The 25,950-nt window shown below is 35.7% G+C and overlaps 1 protein-coding gene and 2 pseudogenes across 4 annotated transcripts in view; all 3 read left to right on the top strand.

Annotated features, from left to right (window-relative positions):
* The window catches only part of OR6C76 (olfactory receptor family 6 subfamily C member 76), a 38,717-nt gene extending 14,494 nt beyond the window's left edge, over window positions 1-24,223 (top strand). For all 4 annotated transcript variants that reach the window (XM_070270280.1, XM_070270279.1, XM_070270281.1 and 1 more), the window contains 2 exons: window positions 14,186-14,246; window positions 16,183-24,223. In XM_070270280.1, coding sequence (XP_070126381.1) covers window positions 22,744-23,685 — 942 coding nt within the window. In that variant the 5' untranslated portion in view covers window positions 14,186-14,246; window positions 16,183-22,743 and the 3' untranslated portion in view covers window positions 23,686-24,223. The remainder of the gene's footprint in view (window positions 1-14,185; window positions 14,247-16,182) is intronic.
* Window positions 6,678-7,611, top strand: OR6C339P (olfactory receptor family 6 subfamily C member 339, pseudogene; annotated as a pseudogene).
* Window positions 16,354-17,097, top strand: OR6C358P (olfactory receptor family 6 subfamily C member 358, pseudogene; annotated as a pseudogene).
* Window positions 24,224-25,950: the final 1,727 nt, after the last annotated feature.

Below are 25,950 nucleotides of genomic sequence, written 5' to 3'. Positions count from 1 at the left end.
CAGAGGAGATGCCAGTATCTTCATGTGCTTTTCACTGGGATCACTTGCTATATCTGACCAATGGTTAAAGATGAGAATTTGGGCTTGGCACTGGAGAAGATTGCTTTTGTGAGTGAGATAAATTAAGAAAACTATTGGCAGTCCAGTATACTTGGAGTGAAAAGTGGGAAAATTGAGGACATCAAACAAATGGCTAATTTTACCACTAAACACCTATGATAACTTCTAAAGTTGTGTGGTATCTGAGGCTAAAGAGTAAAACAGACCCAGCAGTCTCCCTCAAGATATTTGCCAGATTTTAAAGATGAATAGAGAAGGAGTCTAAAGAGCTAAACTGTACATTTCTGAAATGTACACGGACCCCGGGAGCTCAGAAGACACGCATCCCACCCCCACCCCCACCCCAGGGTATTAATGAGACTCTTTGAAGAGCCACACATTATATACAGGAGTAACCCAGAGATAGGTTGAGTCTAGCTAAATAAATCCAGCTTGAATTCAACATAATTTCCTTTTGGGATGAACTTGATTAGCCTCACCTTTATCTCCAAATCAGAAAAAAACAATAACTTACCAGAAGCATACAAGGATTTTTAAAAACAATGTCTGGCATCCAATGCAATATTTAAGCCAGTAAAGATATAGGCTTATGGGACCAATAAGAGACAATAGGAAAAAATGATACAAACATTGGAGTTAGGATATAATGATTGTAGATTTATTATTAATGGTACGTTCAAGGGAATAGAAAAAAAGAATAAAATGATTAAAATATGGAGACTGCAATAGATATTGGAAACCCATACAAAGGAATCAATGAACTTCATAGAAGTAAACAATGCTATATCCAAACTTAAGAACATATTAAGCCACTTTAATAGCAGTCAAAGGCTAGAATTGTAAATTAAAAGACAGGTAAATAATAAATACCCAAAATAAAGAAAGAAAATGAGAGCATGGAGGATACAATACATGTGAGGCAAAGTCAACAGTTCTAACATATATATATATATACGTATATATATATATATACGTGTATATATATATATATAAATTGGAATCTCAAAAGAAGAAGAGAGAGAATGTAGGGAGGAAGCAATATCCAAAGCAGTAACTCCAAAGAATTTTCTAAAGTGCTAAGAGATCAAGCCACAGACTCAAGAAGCTAAGTGAAGCTGAGTGAAAACCACGCTTCGTGGTCTCCTCATTGAAATTTACTGAAACTGAATACAGGCAAATCATGAGTTCAAAACCCTTGGTGATGAGTTTTATTTATTTCTCCAGTCAGTAATGAAACGTACCTTTCTGAAGTCTGGGCCATTGGCAAAGGGAAGATAGACTAGTAATGGAGGGATGATGTATAAAGACCCTATATAGTAATAATTTTTGTGATTCAACAATATTTGTTTCTTCTCTGTATCAATTAGTGTCCAGAAAGGAAAAGAGAAACATCACTAGAGGGAATTTCACACAAGGAACTGCTATTTAGGTTGAAAATGGTGAAAGACAAAAAAGGCACACTGAGGTAACCCGGAGATAATAACTATACCCTCAGGGATGAGGTTAAAAAAAAGGAAGTGTATGACATCTGAGGATAGATCACCAGAAGCATTGACCCTTCCATCTTGACTCCTTGGATTGCCAATTCTGGGGAAAGAGGTGTATTTCTAGAACACAGGTGCTCAAAGTAGGTGCTGCATGGAGTTGGTGCTGTTACTTATAAGGATGTGAGGCCGTGTGGATGCTTTGGTCCCTGGGAACTCAGAAAAAGGACCCCATATCTCTGAAGATGAGGCAATGCCTACTCCTGCTTACACACATGAGAGTCATGATGTGGCTAGTTCTGAAAATGGCTTATTCTAAGATAAGCTGAAGCCTGGAGCCAACTGCCTTTATGAAGTCAACTTCCACTGCTAGGGCTATCAGACAAATACCAAAACTAAAAAATTGGAAAAAATAAACCCCTTTGTTTTCTCCCACTTTCTAATTTTTCTGTAGTGCCTCTCATTGTCAGTACCTATCAGGAAGCCTGATTGCAAAGTTTTCAGTGTCTGATCCCCAACATCACAGAGTGAGGTAATAAATGGTGGATTTGAAGCTAAAAAAAAAATCAATAAAAGTTAGCATACTTTCCTTTCTTTTCTAACATTTGCTATGATTTTATTTCCTTATATTCAAGATTATAAATATTTTCACTTTGCTAGGTGGGGCCATCAAACATAAATAGAAATGCTGTGTCACTTACAAATGCAGGTATATAATAGCCTCTACATTATTCTCTACCTTAGCTTCCTCCTGACTGTTACTGACGATATTTTAAATGATATTAACTTGGGTGCCAGAAGGAACAAGATGGGGAGGAGAGTCTTTAGTCAACATGCATTTGACATGTGTTGCGAAGGAGAAAAAATTTTGTTTTAACCATTGAAATGTTGATATTTGTTAATGAAGCACACCATAGACAACATTCAATAGTATTCCAATGATAGCCTCATGAACAATTGCAGAAAAACAATTCAGTAGTAGCTACCCATTTGTTTCCCTTGCTCTGTTACCTCTCTACATTTTCACAACTATTTTATACAGAAAAATATGTTGGCGGTGGCCCTTATAATTTAGACATAATTTTGCAAGATATTAAAGAGAGGTTTTCACTGAACTACAATAGGAATGAATGTCACCTAAAGAAAAATAAAACTGATGACAATTTCCCCTTTCCCTTGGTGAAGAGATTGACTTGCTTTTGATTGTCTGAGAGATATTGGCTTATATTAGTACGTTGTTTTTTTAAAGATGCTCTTCTTGATATTTTATATGCGTTTTTGATATTTTAGAAGTGTTTTATTGATGTAAGAATTAATGAAGGAGCCTATGGTAAGTGGCATGAATTTGCTAATCAACTTTTTTTCTATCTTCTTAGTTGAAGCCATGAAGAGGAAAAGTACTCTTCCAAGCCTTAGCTTCTTTTAGGAAAATCTTGTCCCCCAAATAAAACTCTTCCCACACACTTTATAAAAACAATGGATTAGAAGAAAGAGTAAATATGATTACCGGTAGCTCAAGCCCTCAGCCTAAGTAGAAGACTAGAATAGCCATCTCTAAGTCCAAACCCAAACAAGGAGGAACGTGGGAATGTTGTGGAGTGTAGGAAAGTTAGTTAGTCTTAGATGTGGCAGAAAATTTAAAACAAAAAATAAACACAAACTGATAAGATCAATGACAGTTCACTACAGAAAGAACATCTCTCATTAAATGGAAAAATAATGAATCTAGTGCGTCAGTTTGCAAAATACTAGGGAGTCCAAAGGAAAAGGATTGGAAAGCTTGCAAGATCTGAACTGGCTTTCTTAAAAAGGCACCACTTACAAGGCAGAAAGGGGACCTTGTGTAGTAGTTTCGTAGGCTGCATAACAAATTACCACACATTTAGCACCTTAAAACAGCGTACATGTATCATCTCACAATTGCTGTAAGTGAGAAACCTGGGCACTGCTCAGCTGGGTGATGGTCTGCAAAGCTACAATCAAGATATCATGAGGGTTGGATCATCATCTGGAGGCTTGACTGGGGATGGATCCACTTCCAAGATTACTCAGATTGTTGGAAGAATCGCATTTTTTTATGGCTGTGGATTCCATAGGAGCTTATTTATTCAAAGACAGCAACGGAGACAGAGACTCTAGAGCAAGTTTGCCAGCAAGAGTTTTCTGTAACATGACAAAAATCACGAGTGACATCACATCATCTTTGCCCTATTGTGTTGGTTACAAGCAAGTGACAGGCTCTGCCTACACTCACGGAGAAGAGACTGCACAACAGCACAAACAGCAGGAACTGGGAATGATGAAGACTGCCTAACAATCTACCTGCCATATCTTGGAAAAGAGATATTTTCCAGGAAACTGGGTGGTGAAAAATTTTTTTTGAAATGACTGACACACTAAATCATGCTAAACATAGCATAATATTTACAAAATATTAGAAAAAGAGGGAAATGTATCATTCTTGGTTAAAAAAATATTGACCTTCATTTAAAGTTCTCTTGAAATAAAACAATCACCCTAAGCCACCAGTACTTCTCCCCCACTCCCACGGATTCACTTCTGACAGCAAGTCCAGGAAAATAGTGCAAATATGTAATTCTAAGGACAAAAAAAGTCAAATTTGGCATTGATAGAAAGCATACTGAAACAAGAAGACAAAAAATGATAATCAAATATCTGAGTATCTGAAAACAATGTACCAGACCCCAAACTGTCTAAAAGGAATAATTAGACAAATAAAACAGTACACACACTTTTCTTGCTTCGTTTTCTAACGTGAAAGAAACAGTACCTAAGAAGGTTTTTCAGATACCCAGTTTCATGAGTTTTAGGTTTATATATCAACCTCTCAGTTTTTACTGTAGCTTGATGATGTGTCTATCTACTAACTTTATCTTAACTAAAGTACTTTTTCAATATATTTTTTATTAACAAATAAAACATTGGAATGGCAAATTTTGTATCCTTTTGACCCTTTCCTCTTGCTACCTTCTGCTTCTTCACAAGTTTACACGTAATTGGATTGTATTGCCTTGGGAGACATTTATTTCAGGTAAAAATAAATAACACTGACAATACAAAACCCAAAAGAATTCAAAGACTATTTCCTCTCTATTGTTCTTTGCATCGTACACCTTTCTGACATTCAGTATTTTTTTTAAATCATTTCCCAAGGATATCTAATTAAAATTATTTAACTAAATTTAGGGTGCATTCCTCATACCATATCTCTCCAGAGACATGCTAATTCTGCTTCCTTGCAACAATCCCCTGTGACTATTTTGAGAAGAAAACAGATAAAACCAGTTTGTTTTGGAAACAATAGTTAGAAAACAAGACTACCCACTGGAAGTTCAAGACAGTTAAAAAAAAAAAAAAAGATAACCCATCTTTCTTTCCCAAAAGTTACTGAGAGCCAAGTAAGATTCTATTACTAGGTTCTCCTGGCATCTAAGCTTAAGACCTTGGTATTTTTATGGAAATTTTGGAAAACCAGAGATGCTCAATGTCTGGCCTTGGTTTTGCAAGTTGGGATAGTTCCTTGCATTTCAGGATTTTGTTTCTACAAACTTTTACTCACAGGCATGGAGCTCACCTCTTTTCCATAGCTACTATTTCTTGATTCACACTCATGTTTTAAGTCCTTTCCTTACAAAATAAGAGCTTCACTTCATTAACCAGCAAAATATGCAAGTTTATCACTTCTATTTGCCTGTTTCACTGTAATTAGTGCCCTGATCTCACCTTTCTTTTCTTTTCCCCTTTCTTGTATCTGTTTAGTTTTTGAGAGTCTTACCCACATTCTAGGAAAGCGTAGTCTCTGGTTCTGCTGTGTCACCAGTTAAAAACCCAGGACAAGAGTCCATTTTGCTACTGCCCTACCCCATTTCCATGCCTCTAGCATTTCTCCTAAATAGCAAGTTAGTATCAGAGACATGGTTACCAGCGAACAATTTTGCAACACTACTTGAGTCTCAGAATTTCAGACTTAACATGAGTTGATCACTGGGGACTGCCCACAGAGCTTTTGCCACCATATCACTGACTCTCATGGATCACAAGTTGCGGGACCTCTTGAATACTCTGCTTGCAGTCTGAATGTAGCACCTTCCACCAGCACCTGGGCCTGTGTCACCTTTCCATCAGGCCCTTCTCGATTTAAGGAATGAATTTTCTACACGACCTATTATTCAATATGTTCCATCTCACTCTTTGCAACCAGAATCATCCTTCCAAATTCAACCTGCACATGATATAAGTATGTTATTGCTAAGAAAATCAAAGGCAGAAACAAGTTGTGAAGTCCATGAAATGCTCCAAAAGTGAAGCATCAGGCACGGGCTCTCAGTTAAAGTCAGGCAGCAGAGCTTCTGGGATTCAGCAGGCAAGTGGCTACCACATGGGATTGTATCACTGTCAGTATATTTTTCATTTCTCATCTCATCTACTTTTTCCATTTTCTAATCAATTTATAACTTAGATCACTTAACTTTGCCTGTTAGAATCTCTTCCAAATAGTAATAGATTACTATTTAATTCAGAAAGGAAAAACTGTAAATTCTGAGTTTGTTTAGGAGTATATAAATATTAGTTTTGATGGCCCTGATTCTTTTGTTAAGTTATTGATCCTCCACATAGACAGAAATGACATTAAACATCTTGGAAAGATTGTGGAAAATAACTCCCTAAAAAAAGCAAACTGCAAAATGTTTCATTTCCAGAAAATCATGAGAACATGTCGTCAGTGGTAAAATATTCTAATAAAAATAAAATAATATTTTACATTTTATAATGTTCTACCTAATTTTCATACACATATGATCACATTTTTAAAAGAAAATAAAATGCATTTGATAAATATATTTTTCCTATAGAGATGCGTTTATTAGTTCTAACAAGTGACTCCCTCAATAGTAAACGGCTAGTGATCTACATGGTGGATACTAGATATAAGTTTCTTTGTCCTGGCTCACATATATTTTTAGAATTCAGTAACTTGGTGGCTAACTTACTGGCCTATTTCATTATATTTTTCTTAAATCAGCAGAAGTCATTAAAAAATGTAATCCTGTACTCACTAAGTCATCATTTCTTGTTTGCATTTGCAGACCTCAAAGAAGTCAGCAGTAAGAAATGAAAAATCAAACATTTGTGAAAGAGTTCATTCTTCTGGGATTGACATATGACCTGGAGCTAAATGTTTTGATTTTTCTATTTCTATTTTTCACATATATACTAAGTATAACCGGAAACCTGACAATTATCACCCTTACTCTGATAGATTCACATCTCAAGACTCCCATGTATTTTTTCCTTAGGAATTTCTCTTTCCTTGAAATCTCATTCACAACTGTTAGTATTCCTGATTCCTGGTCAGCATTGTAACAGGCGATATGACCATTTCCTATAACTCTTGCATGGCCCAGGTGTTTTTCTTCATATTCCTTGGTTCAACAGAATTTTTCCTTTTGACTGCTATGTCCTATGATCGGTACATGGCCATCTGTAAGCCATTGCACTACACGACAATAATGAATAGCAGAGTCTGCAACCAGCTTGTAATTAGTTCTTGGCTGGCTGGATTTCTCACTGTCTTTCCACCTGTGATCAGGGAACTTCAACTGGAATTTTGTGACTCTAACATCATCGACCACTTCAGCTGTGACATCTCTCCTATGCTACTGATCTCCTGCACAGACACAGCGTTCCTAGAGCTCATGGGATTTTTCATGGCAATATTAACACTCATGGTAACCTTAACATTAGTGATTCTTTCCTATGTATTCATCCTTAAAACGGTTCTGAGAATCCCCTCTGCCTAGCAAACGAAAAAGGCCTTTTCCACTTGTTCCTCACATGTAATTGTTGTCTCCATTTCTTATGGAAGTTGCATTTTCATGTATGTCAAAACTTCAGCAAAAGAAGGAATGGCTTTGACCAAGGGGATAGCCGTGCTCAACACCTCTGTTGCCCAATGCTAAATCTTTTAATTTACTCCCTAAGGAACCAGCCGGTAAAGCAGTCCTTTAAGAACTTGGTAAAAAAATGCTTCTCAAACAAATTGTAATCATAAAGAAATTCATGGCCTGAACTTTCAATGAAATCGTATGTCTAACACAATATTAATATTGTTATATTTCTCCACCCACTACTGCGTTCAACTTCCTTTTCCTTCAGGTTTAATTATAGATTTATTTCATTTTGACCTCACTTAGTTCAACTATTTTTTTTAAATTTACATTCCTAAAAAATTTCTGAGCATGAGTGATTTGACATCACATAAGTGAGAATAACCTTTAACAGGAATGCCAGGATTAAGTTTTCACAATCATTGAAGAACTTTCCCTTGGACACTAATCAAAAGTAAATAAAAATTACCATCAAGCCATCCTAAAAAATTATTTCTCCCGGTGCATAAGCACAGAGTATTAAAAGAAAGTCTTCTGGGAGATGAAGTCTCCTACCTCTACTGTGCTTCTGTTTGTCCTTGTATCTCCTTTGGTTTTTACATTATAAATATTGATCTATGCTATTTGAGGCAGAGGTGTCATATCTTCATTGTGAATTCCATCTTTTAATATTACAACATATTGTTTAATAATATTTTGCACCAAATTCCCAAGGTGCTAGGAGTATGGTATTGGTATTTCTGTAAGACATCAGTTCATTCACCATGGAGCATCTTTAATGAGCTACACTGATGATTGCTCCATAGCCACTACTTCCTTTGAATTTGCTGATGGTGAGTCTAGAGGTCATCTGAGCTCAGCTCCCTTAGAAAAAATCTGGGTTGCTTTAGGTTTCCTAAGATCCAATCTCCTCTCTTTGATTTTTTTTTTTTTTTTTTTTTTTGGCATTTAAAACCATAAGCTGTCTATCTCCCAGGTATTTCTTAAAATTTCTGGTACATTGATGATACGCAAAAATGTTTTACAATGTTTGTATGGTTTCATTCTTTTTAAAAATATATGTCTTTCAGAATTTCTGTAGACATTGGAGAGTGTGATTTAAGCATGTTTCCACTGTCCAGACTTTGACATAAACCTTTCCTATGAGAAGTTCTAAATTACAGCTCTCCACATGGAAGAATTAAACTTTGCTTAGTATTCATCCGTTTGCTTCTTTCCTATCTTCCTCCACAAGGGACGCATGAACACATGAGATCATTTAATTTACCATAAGAACATTTTTCTTTAATATTCATTTGAATTCTCAGGGTTTGGGTTCTCTTTTCCCACCACTGAAAAATGAGTTCTTCTAACAAGTATTTGTAGAAGCAGAGTTACACATAATCAAAAACAGATGAAAATTAACAAATTCTATCTGAAAGTATGAATGTCTAAAACATCCATATGATATTTACATTTTGGATCTCAGGAAAAACGTTTAGTACATCTGGTTGTAAAAAATATTTTGCTAAATTTGATAGTAACTTCAGGTAGAATTGGGAAGTATACTGGACTTTCTTCTTAGACATCGTAGATGAATTTTCCAGCTATCCCAGAATTACGTTTTTCTTTTTCTCTTTGATTTACAAGTCTTTTCCTTTTTCCAGTTGTTTCTTTGGAGATTCTATGTAAGTCTAAATACTTGCTTTGCCTCTATTGATGCTGATCTGACTCCAGCAATGTGGTGCTCAGGAAAGTCCAGACCCTTCAGTGCATATGGGCAGAGAGACAGTGTGCTGGGAAGTGTTTAACAACCAGTTATCAGAAAAAATACACAGACATATTATAAATTTTCCTAACATAAATTACAAGTAATAATAAAACACGCAAACACACAGTTATAGTCAGAAGTATCAATACACTCAGGATAATACTTCGTTGAGTGGAAACAGATGGGGTATCCAAGGACCTCAGATCCTTAGAGAAATTTGGTTGGATGCACAGAAATGGGTAGATATGTCCCCTTGTGAGCATTGTAGAGACGCTCTTGGGATTTTTCTTTACTGCCCATGTATTGGATATTTGGTTACAAATAGAAAGAGAAAGAGGCAGAACAGTGTGCAGAGGCTTTTGAAAAATTCTGAAGCTTTAAATTTAAACAAATTAAAAGAGCAACTAGAACTGACATTTTGATTTATCAAATCAGGTTTACCATAAAAATAAATGCATACTTTCATTGTTTTTTGAGAAATATAACTTTCTGTTTAATAGTAAATATTTACGCTTTATACAAATAATCTTAATTAGGTACAACATTAAAAGCTGTCTGGACATTGGAGTATTTAAAAAAATGATATTAAGTTACAGCACATCTAGGCTTTTATGGTAGATAACTAAACCTGAACGAACAAGTAAACAAAACTTGAATAACATCAAGGGTGATATAGGAAGCAAAAACCGAAGGAAAAAAAATCACTGTGTCATCCAAAACATATCTTGAGTGTTGAACAATTCTCATTCACCACCCCTCAAGAAAAGGACACTCAATATTGTGGAGAAATGCCACATCGGTCTGGAAATAAGAATACCGGGAACATTTGCAATTTTCGTAAATGCAGTTAGGACTTAAGTAAAAGTACTACTTTACATAATGGAGAGTAGATTCATGACAGGTAGTAGGCAAATAAAATCATATATCCAAGAAGAGTAAATTTACAATCTAATGAGCCCATGGCAGTAGATTATTAACTAAAAATCTAATAACTTGCATCAAAAACATTAGGATTAGAGTGGAAATCCCTCCCAGACATTAAACATATCTGCACACCATTATCAGAGACAGATTACTCCACCAGAGGAACACCTGAGTTAATTTCATTGATTGTAAAAATATGAACAGCAGAGGAAAAATAAATGATTATTCAAAATAAAAAAAGAAAGGAAAGTAAAATAGAAAATCAAATAAAAATATGCTGATGAGTGAGCTCTCAGAATTTATTAAAAGAGCTTTTAATCTCAGAAGTTTTAATCTTTACTTCTCATTTTCAGGGAATAGATTGAGTCTTCAAAAGAGATTTATATTGAAATATATGAGAATACAATGAAAGAAATATAGGAATAGTGAATTCACATATAAGGTGATAGAGTTACAATTATTACTACAAAATTGTTTTTCTCTGAAGGAAAAAGGCAAAGATGATTTTTTTTAAAGTGTGTGTGTGGTGTAAGATTATTTACTTATGTCTTAGCTTTGTTATTTCTTCACATATTTTGCAGCTAAAATAAAGAATACAATGTAGGGCCTGGGCCTTTCTTGCTGTCAAGAGCCCACAAGCCCATTGCAACCAGGTATCCTCCTTGCCCTCTTCTGGGCAGGATGCCCAGCTGCTGGGGTTTGTGATGATCCATGGCCTGGGCAGCTCAGATCTTACCTTATCTCACTCAGAGAACATCATATCTTAAAGGAACACAGAGCCCTTCACGTGATCTGCTGTTGCCGGGAATGCTGGCCATACCGTGGAGATGCCCTCTTAGCAAACACATAGCTTTGGTGGCCCTTGCCTATACAAACAACTCCCTTCCCACCTGTGATAGCGGTGCATACTTCTGTCCAGCTAGCTGCCACTAGACATTCCCCTTGAATAAGTCCCAATAAACCTATATGTCTCGTTCATCATCTCTTGGTCTTTTTTTGGTCTCTCTGCAATCTGTCCCGCAAGGCTTACCCAATTGGGCATGTGGCCAGACAATAATAATAAAGAAAAAAGTAATGAGAAATTGAATGGAAGTAACAGAGTTTATTCTTGGAATGACATATGACCACAGTAGCAGGCGGTACTTTTTATGTTTCTACTTGTTACCTACATGCTAAGTGTGACTAGGAACCTGATCATTATCACTCTCACCCTTTCAGATGCCTATCTGCAGAATCCAATGTATTTCTTCCTTTGGAATTTCTCATTCTTAGAAATATGATTCACGTCTGTCTGCTTTCCAGATTCCTTGTCCCCGTTGTGTGGGGCAGAACTGTTTCCTACGATAGCTGTTGGGCTCAGCTATTTTTTTGCATCTTCTTGGAAGTAACAGGGTTTTACCTTCTGACTGCCATGTTCTTTGACTACTCCATGACTCTCTAGAGATTATCTTAGAAATGAGAAACAATTTATGTCTTAGTTTTCCTTTATTACCAAGGCCATAATACTGCCTTTATCCTTCCTTTATCTCTTTCACAGTAGGTCCCAAAACTCTATCCTCATATTCAAGAAAAAGACTTTTGGAGGTATGTGAGAACTGAAAAAAATAAGTTGAAACCAAGTTCCTACATCTAATGAGTTGTTCAACTCCAACATCTCATTAATAAAATTGATTGTCTCTGGTTAATAGCTATGAATCTGACTAGATACGAAGTAAATTGATTTGATCTTGGTTTCTTGATTTTCAGCCTGGTCTGAAAATAAGCATTTTTTTTAATTTTTAAATTTATAACTTTTTATTGATATATAACTGACATTGACACAATGTACAACATACATTTTTTTCTTCTGATGAGAACTTTTGAAGATTTACTGTCTTAGCACCTTTCAAACATATAATACAGTATTATTGACTATATTCACCATGCTGTACATTAGCTCCTCAGGACTTATTTATCTTATAACTGAAACTTTGTGGCTTTTGACTCTCTTCACCCATTATCTCCACCTTCATTCACACCAATCTGTTCTCTGTATCTATGGGTATGGGGGTTTTATTGTTTCATCTTTTTTTTTTTAGATTCCACATACAGTTGAGATCATATTTATTTGCCTTTCTTTGTCTGATTTGTTTCACTTAGCATAATGCCCTCAGAGTCCATCCATGTTGTCATAAAAGGCAGGGTTTCCTTCTGTTTTTATGGCTGGATAATATTTCATTGTATATATATATATATATACATACCACGTTTTCTTTATCCATTCATTTTTCAATGGACACTTAAATTGTTACTATTTCTTGGCCATTGTAAACAATGCTGCAATGAACATGGGGGTGCAGATATCTTTTCAAGTTAGTATTTTCGTTTCCTCCAGATAAATATCTAGAAGTGAAATTGCTGGATCATATGATAGTTCTATTTTTAATTATCTGAAGAACCTTCACACTGTTTTCCATAGTAGCTATGGCAATGTGTGTTCCAATCAACAGTACACAAGGGTTCCCTTTTCTGTATATCCTTGTCAATAATTTGTATTTCTAATATTTCTGGTAGTAGCAATTCTAACAGGTATGAGATGATATATCATTGTGGTTTTGACTTGGATTTCCCTGGTGATTAGTGTTGCTGAGCATGATGGCCATTTGAAGGCATTGTCTGGAAAAACATCTATTCAATTCCTATGCCCATTTTTTACTTAGATTATTTTTTTGCTATCTTTATATATTTTGGATATTAACTCCTTATCAGACATACAGTTTGAAAATATTTTCTCCCACTCTGTAGGTTGACTTTTCATTTTGTTTGTTGTTTCTTCTGCTGTGCAGAAGCTTTTTAGTTTGATGTAGTCCCACTTGTTGATTTTTGTTTTTATTCTCGTGTTTTTGGTATCACTATCAAAAAATCATTACCAAGACTAGCGTCAAAGAGCTTTTTCTCTGTTTTCTTCTTTTTCTTTTATGAATCATTCATGAACTATGAGTCTAAAACAACGAGCACAAGTACTCTTTCCAGGTGAACTTTTTTCAGAGATTCAGTTCCTTTTCTTTAATGTGACTCAATAAAAGAAAAAAGAAAGAAAACCAAGCGAGAGAAAGAAAGCAAAAAAAATCAAATTCAGTTGGATAACACCGTGTGTGTCTACTGTCCAAAGGTCAGGGATTTCCTGGCTGATATTGGTATAAGAATGAGATAACTTCTATAGACAGACTCATGCTATCAGGCTTTATATTGTCTTTACCACTGCCTGATAATTGGAGACCACTGATTACCAGTCATTACTTCAAGCCCTACAAATGCTTGCTATTTATGCAAAGTAACAGGAATTGTTTTAGCTTTGATTATCACAATAGAGCATAAGCCACATGGTCCGGCATTTCTATGACACCATTAATTGAAGACTACATTGCGCTAGTGACTTAGTAAAAATTAAACTACAAAATACCCAATCTTGGGTCACACATTTAATCTATTCTTTCTAAACCCAAGTACGCAAGTATTTATTTTAAGAAATCTCTAATACTTTGCTAAAGTACTCAACTAAAAATGCGTGGCCTTTGCCAAAGAGAGCCTCACTTCAGCTGTACTCAATAAAATATTTCATCCACGTTTGTACTGTAGAATCACCTAGGTTGGGATATCTTCTAGGTCTGAATTAAATTCCAACCTCATCATGCATGTTTTCTCATTGAAATTTATGAGAGTCAAGGTGAATGTCTCTTCTTTTAAAATAATAATTGGAAGAATAGTCTGAAAAATAATCAAGGAAGAAATAATTTTTTCATCAGTCTTCCTCTTTGCTTCATGTAAAGCATAATATTACAGGTAGAATTCTACATTCCTCCAATACCTAATGGCTCCCAAGGGAACCCAATTAAAAAGTGTTCAGATCCCGGGTGCGAAACCCAGGCCGCCAAAGCGGAATGTGTGAACTTAACCACTGCACCACCAGGCCGGCCCCAAAGTTGTAAATAATTAATATACAAAAGTTAAGTAGTTTTATAAAATGTGTTAAGAAAAACACTTTTTTTATCTGAAACATTATGTTTCCCTTATTACAGATAATCAGAAAAATATCTAGGTTTAAACTCTGAATCGGATCCATCAAGGACTATCATAAAAGTAAGTATGTTTCCTTTCTATTCACATTGTTAATTTATCTTTCTGAATCATTGAACTCTAACAATTACTCTCTTTGAAATGCCTCGTAAGGGCATTTTGTTAATTCTTGCATTATTTTCTCCACCTATAACTTGCTAAATTTTTCACTACTGAGCTAATGAATGTATCACACTTGTCTCAGGAAGGAGTCAAGTAGCTTTTTTTTAGTAAGACCTCCCTTGTTTAACTAAGTATAATCATACTAGCCACAGGATGCATTATCCCATGCCATTGTCATCTGCACATACCTAACATCTCACACTTTGATTCTGTTATTAAATCAGATTACCCTCATAGTTCACTCAATTATCATCAAACTGGTTCCCCTCTTTCTACTAATGGTAGCAGCACTCCATGCTGAACTACACGAGTAAATATATTTAACAATATTAAGCATTTATGTCACTGAGATTCTAAGATTCTCATTACCTAAAATTCCCGTTATGTTGACACACACGATTATTGGAATCTTTGTCCGTCAGGATTGACTAGTTCAGAATAATTGATCTATGAGTACAGAGCTAACCCATAGAGCTAAGGAAATCTCTGGATGTTGAGGCCAATTCTAATATGAGTTGCATATACATTCAATCATTAATTTGTTCTTTAATTCATTAATTAAAATTGAATTAGAATCTGTGTTAAGAACCAGGAATGGTGCAATAGAAGACAGACATGGATGCCTATCTATCTATATATACTGCTTATGTGACCTTGTGCAAGTTACATAACCTCTAGACCTCAATTTCATCATCTGGAAAATGAGTATCTTTGGCTGGCCCACTGGTGTAGTCATTAAGTTCATGTACTCTGCTTTGGTGGCCCAGCATTCACAGATTCAGATCCCAGGTATGGACTTACACACTTCATCAAGCCATGCTCTGGCAAGATCCCACAGGCAAAATAGAGGAAGATTGGCACAGTTGTCAGCTCAGGACCAATCTTCCTCGCCAAAAAAAAAAGAGACTCTTAATAGGACCTACAGAAAACATTTTTGAGCACAGGGTGAAGGCTGTTTAGATCTTTGCTTTAACATTAATAATAATGATGATAATGATAAGAATAATAATAGATACTAATAAGACATTTTATTTTGTTACATGATTGTTATTGCTGTGTTATTATCTTCCTTTGGCTATATTTCCTTTCCTATCACACCCTCAAAAACTACAGTTTAATAAACATGAAAGTTAGATTATTGTTTTTGAAAGCAAAGCTTGATAAAGACTGTCAAGTAAAAATTTTCTGAAATAATATATTTCATCTTACAGGGAATAATCTTACTTTTTTCATTGTTTATATGATTGACTATAGTTAAATGATTGAATTAGTAGTTTTACACTATGATCTTGTTTATTTATAAGGGCTGGCATTATGTTTGTGGCAACTTTAGTCAAAGAGGAGCTAATAAGGTCAATTTTGCCTAAATGCAAAAGGGAATGAATTGCCTGAAAATATAGTATTTTCTGTTTAACTTTTTACTGTGAATAGAAACAAAGAGTTTTTTAGAAAAATATTTCATTCTGACTCAAAAATACCTTTTCCCATGGCGACATTAGCATGTAGAATTTTATGGGAATTAAATTTTCAAAAATACTATATATTTCAATACCTTGTTTAATCCTCCCAAATGAATTACTTCCACAATGAAATAAGCTAAGCATTTATCATTATTGCCTCTTTTTATGACTGTAAAAAACAACTTACAGTCTTTTAAGTAAGTAACCAAAAATATATATTAGGAAATTATCAAAGCCAGGATTAAAATCTGTTTTTTAAAGTAATAAAACACAGGGTAACATTTCCTTACTAAAGACATTCTGAGACAAATTTGCAATTCTTGTAGGTAACCATTTTGTCACTTCTTGTTAATGCCTGTTTTATTGTTCTTTTACAGAATAAGAGCACTACAAATTTGTTTGCATTCGTATCAGGAGTTGACTTCTACTCTTATTTTTCCCTGGAGGTGTACAGAATTCTGAGTTTAGTCATGCCAAACAAGACATCAGAGAATTCCTCCTTTTATGACTTACAGATTACGCAGTTACAAGCTGTGATATTCTTCTTTATGTTGTTCACCTACTTTTTGAGTGTAATTGGAAACAGGACCATTGTCATGTTAAAACACTATCTAATGTTTATTTGAAGACTCCCATGTATTTCTTCCTCAGGAATTTCTCTTTCTTAGAAATTTAATTCACAACAGTCTGTATCCCTAGGTTTCTGATCAGCATTGCTACAAGAGATGTAACCATTTCCTGTAATGCTTGCATGACACAAGTATTTTTTTAATCCTTCTGGGTTCCACAGAAATTTTTTCCTGGCTGTAATGCCTTATGATCAGTATGAGGTTCTCTGAAAATCTCTCCCTTATACAACCATCATGAGTAACAAAGTCTGAATTCAGCTTGTAATCAGCTCTTGGCTGGCTGGTTTCCTCATTATCTTTTCACCAGTGATTATGGGCTTCCAACTGGATTTATGTGATTCCAACATTATCAACCATTTCACTGGTGACTCTTTCATGCTGCTGATTGCCTGCACAGACACAGTTGCTAGAGCTTTTGGCATTTTTCTTAGCTGTATTCACACTCACTGTAACTCTGGTCTTGGTGGTTCTCTCTTCCACACTAATTCTTAGAACATTTCTGAAGATCCGCTCTTCTGAGCAAAGAGTGGAAAGTGGCCTTTTCCACTTTTCTTCCCCATATGATTGTATTTTTCCATTTCTTATGGGAGTTACCTCTTCATGTATGCAAAAACATTTGCAAAAAATTTGTTGACTAGGGTGGTCAGCATCATGGTAAAGTGAGCTCTTTCCTTAGATTCTCCCCACAAAGATAAAATGAAAAGGACATTCATATACAAATGGATGACATGCACACAACACAAAATACATCTGAGAGACCCACACAGCCGTAAGTCTGAAGGTGGAGGTGCTGAACCCATGAGAGGAAGTGGAAGGAGGTAAGGGGATCTCCTCTCCCTCTATGTCAGTCATCCGGGATGTGGGGCTGCACACAGCTCTGAGAGCACAAGGGTGAGGGGTAGCAGTCCATGGGAACATCTTTGCTCTCCAAGCTCCCTCACAGCCTGTGGGAAATCCCCACACAGAGGTGGCTAAGTTATTGCAGGGGTGCCTTTATCAAGCCAGCACCCCAAGAGAGCAGAGGGTGAGGGCAAAGTGAGTATGCCCCAGGGATTGCACATGTGAAAGAAAGTGCCCATTCTCCACCTATAATCTCCAGCTCAGCTGGTAGGCCAGAGCACCCATGCATGCAATAGAAAAGCTACAGCTGTGAGTGAGTGAGCTATGGATCATGGCAGGCTCAGAATGCACAACTTGACTCCCACCCAGTGGTGGCAGGTGGAAGCTGTGACCACATACTATCACTGTGCAGAGGCGCAAATCCACACCATCAAACAGTATGAAGAAATATATTAACACACCAGACGAGAAAGCAAGTGACAAACACCCAGAAATCAATCTTGAAAGCACAGGAATTTACAATCTAAAGGACAGAGAATGCAAAGTAGCAATCATAAAAAGACTCAATGAGATACAAGAAAATACAGAAAGACATTTCAATGAAATCAGGAAGAAAATTAATGAACAGAGGGAATTCTTCACAAAAGAGATTAAAGCTAAAAAGAAAAACCACTGAGAAATGTTGAAGATGAAAAACACAGTGGGTGAGATCAAGAAAAATCTGGACTTCCTAAATAACAGAGCTGATATTATGCAGGAGAGAATTAGTAGTCTGGAGGATAGAAATATAGAAATGTTTCAGAAGGGGGAGGAAAGAGAACTAAGACTAAAAAGAAATTCAGAAACTCTCTGAGAAATATCTAACTCAATTAGGAAATGCAACATAAGGATTATAGATATTCCAGAGGGAGAAAAGGAGGGTGGAGCAGAAAGCTTGTTCCAAGAAATAATACCTGAGAATTTCCCAAACCTAGGGAAGGAACTGGACATAAGAGTAAATGAAGTTTGGGCTGGCCCAGTGGCGCAGCAGTTAAGTGTGCACATTCTGCTTCAGCGGCCTGGGGTTCACCAGTTTGGATCCCCAGTGCCGACATGGCACCACTTGGTAAGCTGTGCTGTGTCAGGCTTCCCACATATAAAGTGGAGGAAGATGGGCATGGATGTTAGCTCAGGGCCAGTCTTCCTCAGCAAAAAGAGGAGGATTGGCAGCAGATGTTAGCTCAGGGCTAATCTTTCTCAAAGGAAAAAAATAAAGAGTAAATGAAGTTAATAGAACTCCTAATTATCTCAACTGAAAAAGGCCTTCTTGAAGGCATATAATATTAAAACTGTCAAAAGTCAATGACAAAGTCAGAATATTAAGGCCAGCCAGAGAAAAGAAAATAACTTACAAAGGAATCTTCATCAGGCTTTCAGCAGATTTCTCAGCAAGAACTCTACAGGCTAGGAGAGAGTGGAATATGTTCAAAATATTGAAAAACAAAAACTGTCAGCAAAGAATACTCTATCCGCAAAGTTATCCTTCAGATATGAAGGAGAAATAAAAGCTTTTCCAAGAAAACAAAAGCAGAAAGAGTTCATTGCCACTAGAACTGCCTTACAAGACATATTGAAAGAAGCCCTCTTACCTGAACCAAAAAGGCAAAGGTTTACAAAGCTGTGAGAAAAGTGATAAATAGAATCAGAAAATTACAATTCTATATCAGAATAGGTCAGTAAACGATTATAACACGAAGGATACAGGGAAAGAAATCATCACGAATAACTATCTCTGCTTCAATTTGGTCACAAATTCACAACACAAAAAAGGATAGTTTGTGACAACAAAAACATGGAAGGGGAAGAGGAAAAGGATAGAAACTTCATAGACTAATGGAGATAAGATGCTCTCAGCAGAAAAAGGACAATTTCATCTATGAGATCTTTTACAAACCTCACGGAAACCACAAAACAAAAAATAAGAGCAGAGTCACAAATCCTAAATAAACAGAAAACTGAGAAAAACATCATAAAATATCACCAATCTGAAATGGTGGACATAAATATAAAGAGAAAAAAAAGCACAAGGGAAATATAGAACAACGAGAAAACAAAAGACAAAATGGTAGTATTAACCACTCATATATCAATAATCACTCTAATTGTAAATGGATTGACACAGGGTGGCTGCAATGGATTAAAAAACAAAACTCAACAACATGGTGCCCTTGGAGACACATCTCAGCTCTAAAGACAGACATGGAAGATGACACTCCAAGCAAATGGCAAGCAAAAGAAAGCAGTTGTAGTCACACTATATCAGAAACAACAGACTTCAAGACAAAAAAGATAACCAGAGGCAAAGATAGGCATTATACAAAGATAAAAGAGACATTCCACCAAGAAGACATAACACTTATTAATATATGTGCACCTAACACAGGAGCCCCAAAGTATATACAGCAATTATTAACAGACCTAAAGAAATAAGTTGACAGCAACACAATACACTGCAAAGCTATAGTAATCAATACAGCATGGAATAGCAGAAAACACACAGCTCAGTGGAACAGAAGTGAGAGCTCAGAAATAAAATCACACATCTATGGACAGGTAATCTTTGAGAAAAGAGCCAGGAACGTCAATGGAGAAAGGAAAGTCTCTTCAACAAATGATGCTGAGAAAACTCGACAGTCACATGCAAAAGAATGAAAGTAGACCATTATCTTACACCATACACAAAAGTCAACTCAAAATGGATTAAAGACTTGAATGTAAGACCCGAAACCATGAAGCTCCTAGAAAAAAACATAGTCAGTGCACTCTTTGACATTAGTCTCAGCAGTGTCTTTTTGAATACTGCGTCTCCTCAGGCAAGGGAAACAAATAAAAACAAAAAAGAACAAATGGCACTATATCAGTGCAAAATCTTCTGCATGGCAAAGGAAACCGTCAACAAAATGGAAAGACAACTCACCAACTGAGAGAAAATATTTGCAAATCATATATCCCAGAATGGGTTAATTTCCAAAATTTATAAAGAACTTATATAACTCAATGAGGAATTGTTTCATAGACCGTGGACCCAGGTACTTTTTCCTTAATAGTCCTCTGCCTGATTGGCCTTTCATGTGTTTTTCTTTTTAAGGATTGGCACCTGACCTGACATCTGTTGGCAGTCTTCTCTTTTATTTTGCCTCTTCTTCTCCCCAAAGCCCCCAAGTACATAGTTGTACATTCTAGGTGCAGGTCCTTCTAGTTGTGCTGTGTGGGACACCGCCTCACTATGGGCTGATGAACAGTGCCATGTCCACGCCCAGGATCCAAACCTGCGAAAGCCCGGGCCACAGAAGTGGAGCTCGCTAACTTAACCACTTGGCTATGGGGCTGGCCCCTGGCCCTTCCTGTTTTAAACTGATTCCCCACAGTGTTAAGAATGATACATGGATCATAGAAAAATGTACATCAGAAAATGTTGGTTTATTTTTGCTAAGCTTTCCCCCTCCCCAAATACCTGACCACTATCCTGCTGGATAATTGCCTCAAACCTCTCCTGGGACACAGATCCCACAACAAGCCAATTAAAATATACTCCCCAAAGTTGATCTTGTGCATGATTCATCAGTGCCCTATTAGTAGTTTCCCAAAGTCATTAAAAATTTTTCTCAAAGAGTATTTCAGAAGCAAAAAAAAATTTCTGTAGCAGAATACTTAAAGGTGCTTGGTTTACTTTTTTCCTGAGGAAAATAAATAGAAATGATCCTCTATCAGAATAGTCTATCAAAAATAATTGTAGAATGTTTTTCTTCTGTAACTTTCATCTGAAGATTTGGTGTTAAGATTGCAGGCGGAATATTTCAGGATTTCAGATTTTGGAAAACCTGAGGAAATTGTTCCATTAGCTATTTTGTGGAGAAACGTCAAGATTATTGTTTTTTGAGGAAGATTAGCCCTGAGCTAACATCTGCTGCCAATTTTCCTCTTTTTGCTGAGGAAGACTGGCCCTGAGGGACCATCCATGTCCATCTTCCTCTGCTTTATATGTGGGATGCCTATCCAGCCTGGCTTGACAAGCGGTGCGTAGGTCTGCACCTGGGATCTGAGACAGTGAACCCCAGAGCACTGAAGCAGAATGTGTAAACTTAACTGCTGTGCCGCTGGGCCCGCCCCGAAACATGAAGGTTTTTGTGATGCAATATACAGCTTTGTGGGAAGAGAGGTAAAACAGTTATTTCTCCAGGAAGCATTAGCCTACTGCTTGTCGTCTGATTTAAGATAATTGAGCACACTAATTTGCATTCAATATTTAACACTAAACCTCAATCTTTTGACAATATGTAACTATTCTCAGCTGATTTTTATCTGATATTTCAACTTCTATTCACTGTACAGCATTGATTCTGCGCTCTGGTGAGTTTCTCTTCCTATCTCCATATATTCAATTAATAGTAAAATCAATAAACTGAAATTTAAAAATATTTTAAATGATGATTTCTATCAATTAACTGAATAATGTGGAACATGGCATAATTAACTTTAGTTAGACCTGATGCACATTCCTGGTGTGGGTGTCCAAGATAGTTCTAAATAATATATGTCAAGTATTTGTATGTTTCATATCTAAATTCTATATATGAATACTCCTATATTTCGTTAACAGATCTTTTGAACATATTGTTTCATGCTTAATGATTAACTAGATTTTTAAAACGTATTTAATTAGGAATTTTGAAACAGTAAAGTTAAAATTGGTAAGTTAATTGGATTTTCATGGAAAGGCACCTTTTATAAAAAAAAAATCAAGAATGAAGATAGGGGTTCAGAGGCTCCATCGCCATTAGGAAATAGAATGCATAGTGGATTGAAAAAATATGGATACTATTTATATAAACCATTGTTTAATATAAATAAAAGTTGGTAATGCAACATTAGAATGACTTTCTGATATTTTTTATATAAACAAAAGGTCAATAAACAAACTAATATTGGTAGTATTCACTATTTCCAAGAAGAACATTTAGAATTTTCACTAGAAAACATCGGTTAGGCTTGGTTTGATCACTGATTTCCATCATCAGTAGGAATTTTATGCCTCAAAAGACAACACAAGAAAATCATCATCTCTGTATTTTGACTCTGTTTCTTTAGTATTTAACAACAAAACACGAGAAAAGTTTATGATCCGTTAATAGATTTCCCATGTAACAATTGTTAAGCAACGGAGGCAAAGTAAACATGCAGTAAGTAATCAGAGGACATTATCCAGAGAATAAGACTGATATTAAACACCAAAGGTACACCAGTAAGATGTATAATAAAGTTGGGGAATGTATCTGTAGAAGGATTTTTTTTTCTAAAGACCCAGATCCTTCTTCTGAAAACATAACTATTATTTGAAAAAACAGGTGCAGACATTTATGCTTTTCTAACTGGTTTATTACTGTCTGTCTTGATTCACCAGTAAGATGTGTTAAAAATCAACCACTAGAAATGAAAAATACAACATCAGTGACAGATTTCATCCTCCTGGGCCTGACGGATAATCCAGAACTACAGGCTGCGATTTTCCTCTTTTTATTTCTCACTTATGTACTGAGCGTCACTGGAAATCTCAGTATCATCATTCTTACTCTTCTGGATTCCCACCTGAAGACCCCCATGTATTTTTTCCTCAGGAATTTCTCCTTCTTAGAAATTTCGTTTACTTCTGTCTGTAATCCTAGATTTTTGATCAGTATCCTAACGGGAGACAAATCTATTTCCTATAATGCTTGTGCAGCTCAGCTATTTTTCTTTATCCTCCTGGGTTCAACAGAGTTTTTTCTTCTGGCCTCTATGTCCTATGATCGATACGTGGCCATCTGCAAACCTCTGCATTATACAACCATCATGAGTAACAAGATCTGCTACCAGCTTGTAGTCAGCTCTTGGCTGGCTGGCTTCTTAGTAATCTTTCCGCCATTGACCATGGGCCTGCAGCTGGATTTCTGTGACTCCAATGTCATTGACCACTTCACCTGTGATTCTGCCCCTTTACTGCAAATCTCCTGCACAGACACAAGTACTCTAGAGCTCATGAGCTTTGTTTTAGCTGTGCTTACTCTCATGTCCACTTTGACGTTAGTAATTCTCTCCTACTCTTATATCCTCAGAACAATTCTGAGAATCCCCTCAGCTCAACAAAGAAAAAAAGCCTTCTCGACCTGTTCTTCCCATGTGATCGTTGTCTCTATCTCTTATGGGAGCTGCATCTTCATGTATGTGAAAACATCAGCAAAGGAAGGGGTTGCTTTGACAAAGGGGGTAGCTATGCTCAACACCTCTGTCGCTCCTATGCTGAATCCATTTATTTACACCTTAAGGAACCAGCAGGTGAAACAAGCATTTAAGGATGCTGTGAGAAAGATACTCTTCGCAAAAACAATGATCTGACTAGAATGTATAGATGAAACATACGCAATTTTAACCAGAGAACCAATGAATAATTCCTTTTTGTAAATATCTTCTGTCTTCTTGATTTTATTTCCTCTCAGAAATACAATTCTTCATGCTATTTTGGCTTTAATGTTCTTACATTGCAAATCTTTCTTATATGAACTTCAGCACAAAATCATTATGTAATGTAATGATCAAATGTAATGCATTTTTATACAATACAACTGAAAGTCAGCACTGAAGTTACTTCACATATAAACATATGCACTTCAAATTATACATATGGTGATGATATTAATCAATGCCTAAAATATTTGAGCAGAATAAGGTTTATTTAGTTATTAACTCATGTATGTCTAGATTCAAATGCATGTGCGTATTTATGTACAAACATATGTATATATATGTATATGTGTGTCTGCGTATATATACACATACCCTGTTTTTAATGCTGTCTTTGAAATGAAACACAGAGGAACTCAGCCATATGGATACAGAAATAACTGGTATAAAATAAACAGTAAAATAAAAGTTAAACGTGAAAAAAGAGTATGTTAATTTTTGTATTGAGCATGAAATTTAACAGTTTACTTATATTCTACATAAAAATTTTAGAAATATATTACATATTTGTAATTGTGACAGCAAATCAACACATCAAAACTTTATGCTGGCTTTTTTCAGTTTTTAGAGCAATTTATTGTGAGTACTTAAGTAAGAAAAATAATTAATAAAGAAAAATAATTAATACGATGAACTGACTTAAAGAACAATTTCATGAATGTAGAACTTTTATAATTATACGTATTACTTAAAAGGCAATAACATATAAGCACATCTCTATAAAATATTTCTACAGGGAGCTAGCAACATTTGGATTGCGAATAATACTCTTCTCTCTGGGCAACTTATTTTACCTTATTTGTGAATAAGGACTCTTTATCCATATGAATACTGGCTAATAGTACGGTTTTCTCTATTATCCATGTCTCAGTCTAACACTGATAAGATTTGACCATTGTATGATGTGAGATTATATTAGTTGCCAAATAAACATTAAACATAAAATCATGCTATGTAAAAAAAGATTTACTAGAGTGAAAATTTTAGAAAGTCTTGTAAGATCTTGTAAATACTCTTCTTAGCTCAGGAGCTGGAAAGATAGATTTATACCATGACTACATATTGCTCATAATTTCTCTCACATACTTCCCTCTCTCTGTTTTTAACATACAACTTTATTTGGCTCAATTTTGTTTCCTTCTTCCATAGAAGCTTGTCTTCTGTCTTGTGATAAATAGTACAGTTCCTTGTAGACTTCAGTTCATTCTTTCAGTTCATGATAAAAAGTAGTAAACTTTTTGTCACCAAGTTCAATAAAAGTATCAGTCGGAAGATGTTGATGGATACATCTTTCCATAGGTGTCAATTATTGAGCCATCTTTTTAATACAAGAGCATCGATTATATGTTCTATACTCATAGTGTGTTTAACTGTATGTGTGCTGGAGTTAAGCTGTCTAGATTTGTCCTCTGGCTCTGTCATTCGCAAGCATGAGATTTTGAGGAAATTTTAAATTTCTCCAGGATTCAGATTTTTCACGTGTGAAGGAGGTACAATAATTTTACTTAATCATAGATTTGTTGTTATGATTACATATAAGTTAAAATATCTAAAACATTGCCAGTAATCCAGTAAGTACTCAATAATGTTAGCAATTATTATTGTTATTGTTATAATAATTATTTTTATTCACATAGTCTGGGTCATATTATCAATTGAGAAGTAAGGTGGGGTGACAGATAATCTTGCTTGACACGAGGGAAAGATAGTTCTTGGGTATAGATGAACCATTCAAATTTATTTCAGCCAACTCCATTTGACTAATTTGCTTGTATGGAAAACAGGGCACTTCCCAAGCTAACGGCCACCTGGGGATGTTCTTTAAAAGGTAGCATAGACTTCATAAATTTATGATAGCAGAGAATTGGCCCTTTGCCTTGTGCAAGTGTCCTATTTTATCAGATTTGAATTCTTACCGATCAGAGTCAAATGATAGTCAAACGTATAAGACAACGTGAATTAATAACTTAAAACAAAATGTTTCAGTGGCTGAAATTTTCATGTGTAGGGAGCCACATTCCAAGCATCAGTATACTAATGAGGTAGAGTATATTTGATAGCAGATTGGTAGAGAAAATGAATATCATTGTTTTTTCTTGTTACTGTTGTTTCTTTTTAACTAGACAAACAGATATATGA

This window comes from Equus caballus, chromosome 6 (genome assembly GCF_041296265.1).
Source record: "Equus caballus isolate H_3958 breed thoroughbred chromosome 6, TB-T2T, whole genome shotgun sequence".
Lineage (NCBI taxonomy): Eukaryota > Metazoa > Chordata > Mammalia > Perissodactyla > Equidae > Equus > Equus caballus.
This window is presented reverse-complemented; position numbering and strand designations above follow the sequence as displayed.